The sequence below is a fragment of the Acanthisitta chloris genome, unplaced genomic scaffold (genome assembly GCF_000695815.1).
Source record: "Acanthisitta chloris isolate BGI_N310 unplaced genomic scaffold, ASM69581v1 scaffold36287, whole genome shotgun sequence".
NCBI classification, from domain to species: Eukaryota; Metazoa; Chordata; class Aves; order Passeriformes; family Acanthisittidae; genus Acanthisitta; species Acanthisitta chloris.
Window position 1 is genome coordinate 4,205 of NW_008683799.1, and position 2,900 is coordinate 7,104.

General features: G+C 56.7%; 1 protein-coding gene across 1 annotated transcript in view; it reads right to left on the reverse strand.

Annotated features, from left to right (window-relative positions):
* Window positions 1–2,147, reverse strand: part of LOC103806386 (Krueppel-like factor 2) — a gene marked incomplete at both ends in the record, with an annotated part of 6,253 nt that extends 4,106 nt beyond the window's left edge. The window contains 2 exons of the mRNA XM_009079073.1: window positions 1,207–1,217; window positions 1,976–2,147. Of these exons, the coding sequence (XP_009077321.1) occupies window positions 1,207–1,217; window positions 1,976–2,147 (183 nt within the window). The remainder of the gene's footprint in view (window positions 1–1,206; window positions 1,218–1,975) is intronic.
* Window positions 2,148–2,900: the final 753 nt, after the last annotated feature.

Sequence of the window (2,900 nt, forward strand, 5' to 3'; positions counted from 1 at the left end):
GGGCAAGGAGCCCCAGGGCATCCCCCAGCCATGGCCAGCCGCCAGGGGTTGCGGCAGGGAGCACAGGAGGAGGAAGCCGCTGCCACCACCACCCTGGGCCAGGGCATCACACAGCCCGTGAGCGCGCTCCCTGCGCTGCCAGCATGGTGTCAGGTCCGGACAAGTCCGTGCTTCAGAGGGATGCGTGCATCACGGGTAATCAGCTGTGGGAGGGAGGGATGGAGCCAGACCTGCTTGCTGAGCTCGGGACCTGCCAGCACGCTTGTGCTGAGTCACCACCTATTAACGCAGGGAAACCTCAGCACCTGAACCCCGCCAAGCCGCCGGGCCATCCCCGGGAGGAAAGCACAGACAGCACACAGGACTGGGCAGCAGTCACCGACCGACCTCCCAGTTGTGATCACAAGGCCAGTACCGCAGAGCTCCCACTGCAGGGGACAGCGGGACAGGACCGCTCGGGAAGAAGACGGGACCAGCAGGGCTCCCGGTAGTTTCGGCTGTCATTCCCCTTGGAGGTGACTCACCGCAGGACCAGTCACACCATCCCGGTGCCGCAATTGCCCCATCTGCAGATTAGGGAAACTGAGGCACAGGGAAGTGGGGTGACTCAAGAGCTGTTGCACAGGAGATGCTGCTCAGCTGCCGAGGCTTGGGCGTTCCCCATCGATCCTCCGCAGCTAACTTAAGCAGAAATGAACATCGATGTAAATATTTACTGACAAACAAGCCCAGCCTCACCCTCTCCTCTTAGAAGAAAACTTTAAAGTAAACTCTCCTGGCTCTTTCATGTTTACATCTTGTTTATTTATTATACAGCAGATCACAATATTTCAACAGTTTGCATATAAAGAAAAGTAACATTTCAGAGTGCAAGAGACCTAACGTGCCCAAGCAGAGAAATGTTAATTAACAATATACACAGACGGGAACAGTGCACTTCCCAAAGCCGAGACTCCTCTGTGTTCCCAGCTGGATGAAAAAAAATATATTAAAAAACCAGAAACATTATATATTACTGCTTTGTTTAATTTACAACTTGCTTTGCAGAAGCTGCACATAAAAAGACTCATTCTTTTGAGCTTTCTTTTTTCCCCCTCTACAAAAGTTTCAAGTATAGCAGAGACCTGGGCATTCATAGCTGGACTCACTGTCCTTTACACACTAAGTTTAAAAAAAGCAGCATGGGGAAGGCAGCTGCAGCAGTACCTGGTGTCATCCTGAGGGGAAGAACAAGACAAATTAAAGCAGACAAGAGCCAGTAGAGACATTTTAGGCTCCTGAGTAGAAAACTGTGGGAATGGCCAGGACTGGACTGCTCAGCAGGGTCCCAGGCTGGTGACAGGAGCATCCTTGCTCCCTGTGCAAGGTGATGTTATGCTGCTAACCCCTGCAAACCTTTATAGCCACGAGCCAGTCAAGTCCCACCCTCCCCCCATCCACTCTGGGCTTTTGGGTCAAGAGGTTTGTTCTGATGGCCACAACCGAGAAGACCAGCAACCCATTTCCCAGCACCACAACCCACACACCCAGCAGGCGTGGGTCTCTAGCCAAAACCTGGCCAGAGTCAGCCACCACAGTCCCTGGAGCCAGGGGGGTGCCAGAATTTGGGGGGAGAAAGTTAAGCTGATGCCAAATACAAGCCAGGAGCTCTGGGGACAGATTGCTGATGCATCAGCCACCCCACTCACCAGGTGCCTGGCTGGAGGGGGACCCTTCAGGCATAGGGAGCTGAGTGGTGACACCTGGGCAGGTGTTTCCTGCAGCTTTACTCCCCATCTACCTCCCAAAGCAGCCCTTCCCTACCACTTGATGGGCCCAGCTGTCACAGCAGGGGCTAGAGGAGAAGACTAGTTATCAACTACAAGCGGAGAGGGCTGAGTGGCTGGCTGCTCCCCAGTGCTGTCCCCAGCCTGATACTATTTACACTGTGAGCTGGCTCTGGGGACACTGAGTCCGGCTGCAGCCCACCACTCACATGTGCCGCTTCATGTGGAGGGCAAGGTGGTCGGAGCGGGAGAAAGCTCGCTCGCAGAGGTGGCACTGGAAGGGCCGGTGCCCCGTGTGCTTGCGGTAGTGGCGGGTCAACTCATCGGAGCGGGCAAATTTCCAGCCACAGCCTTCCCAGGTGCAGTGGTAGGGCTTCTCACCTGCAGAGGAGAGGGGGTGTCAGTGGGCTTGGAGGTTCCCATCCTCCCTATGCCTTCCACCTTGTGCTACCATGCCTAGCACCTCCCTTTTCAAGGGTGATCCCTGATCCCAACCCTTAGGAGATGGGAGCCCTGGTATGTATTCACCCACGGCACACCTGTCTACCCGACTTTTCTTCTGTCCCACATCTTCCTGGCCTGCCCCATGTGCCCTGCTGCCCATGTGCCTGGCATGGGGTCCATCCTTTGGGCATCCCTGCCCTACTGCAGCACCCCTCCACGTGCCCCTGTCCCACTTCAAGTGTGAGTGCTCCTCCCTGCTGTGGGGCAGCACCATGTGCCCTGTCCCAGCTCTGTCAAGGAGTCTCACCATAACACCCCGGTCTATCTCCCTACTGTTTTCCTCTAGCCCAGGTGGGGGCCTCCTCCACATTTCCCCTGCTTCCACAGGCAGGTCCCAAGACCAGCAAGTTGGTATGTCACAGGGGTGCTCTCACGATGTGCCTTGGTCCCTGAGTGCCCCTTCCCAGCCCCAACACGGGGGTCTGACCACTTGCCTCACTTGCCCCCCTCCCAAGCAGCCCCATGCTGGCTGCGAGGTATCTATCTCTGGGTGCCCCCACACAGCAACCCTCCATGCACCCCATGACAGCCCGCAGCGGTCTCCCCCACGCGACACCCCCCGACGCTCCTTCACACCCGCAGAACCACACCGAAGTGCACTTGCAGAGCTCACCGTGTGCCCCGGGACCC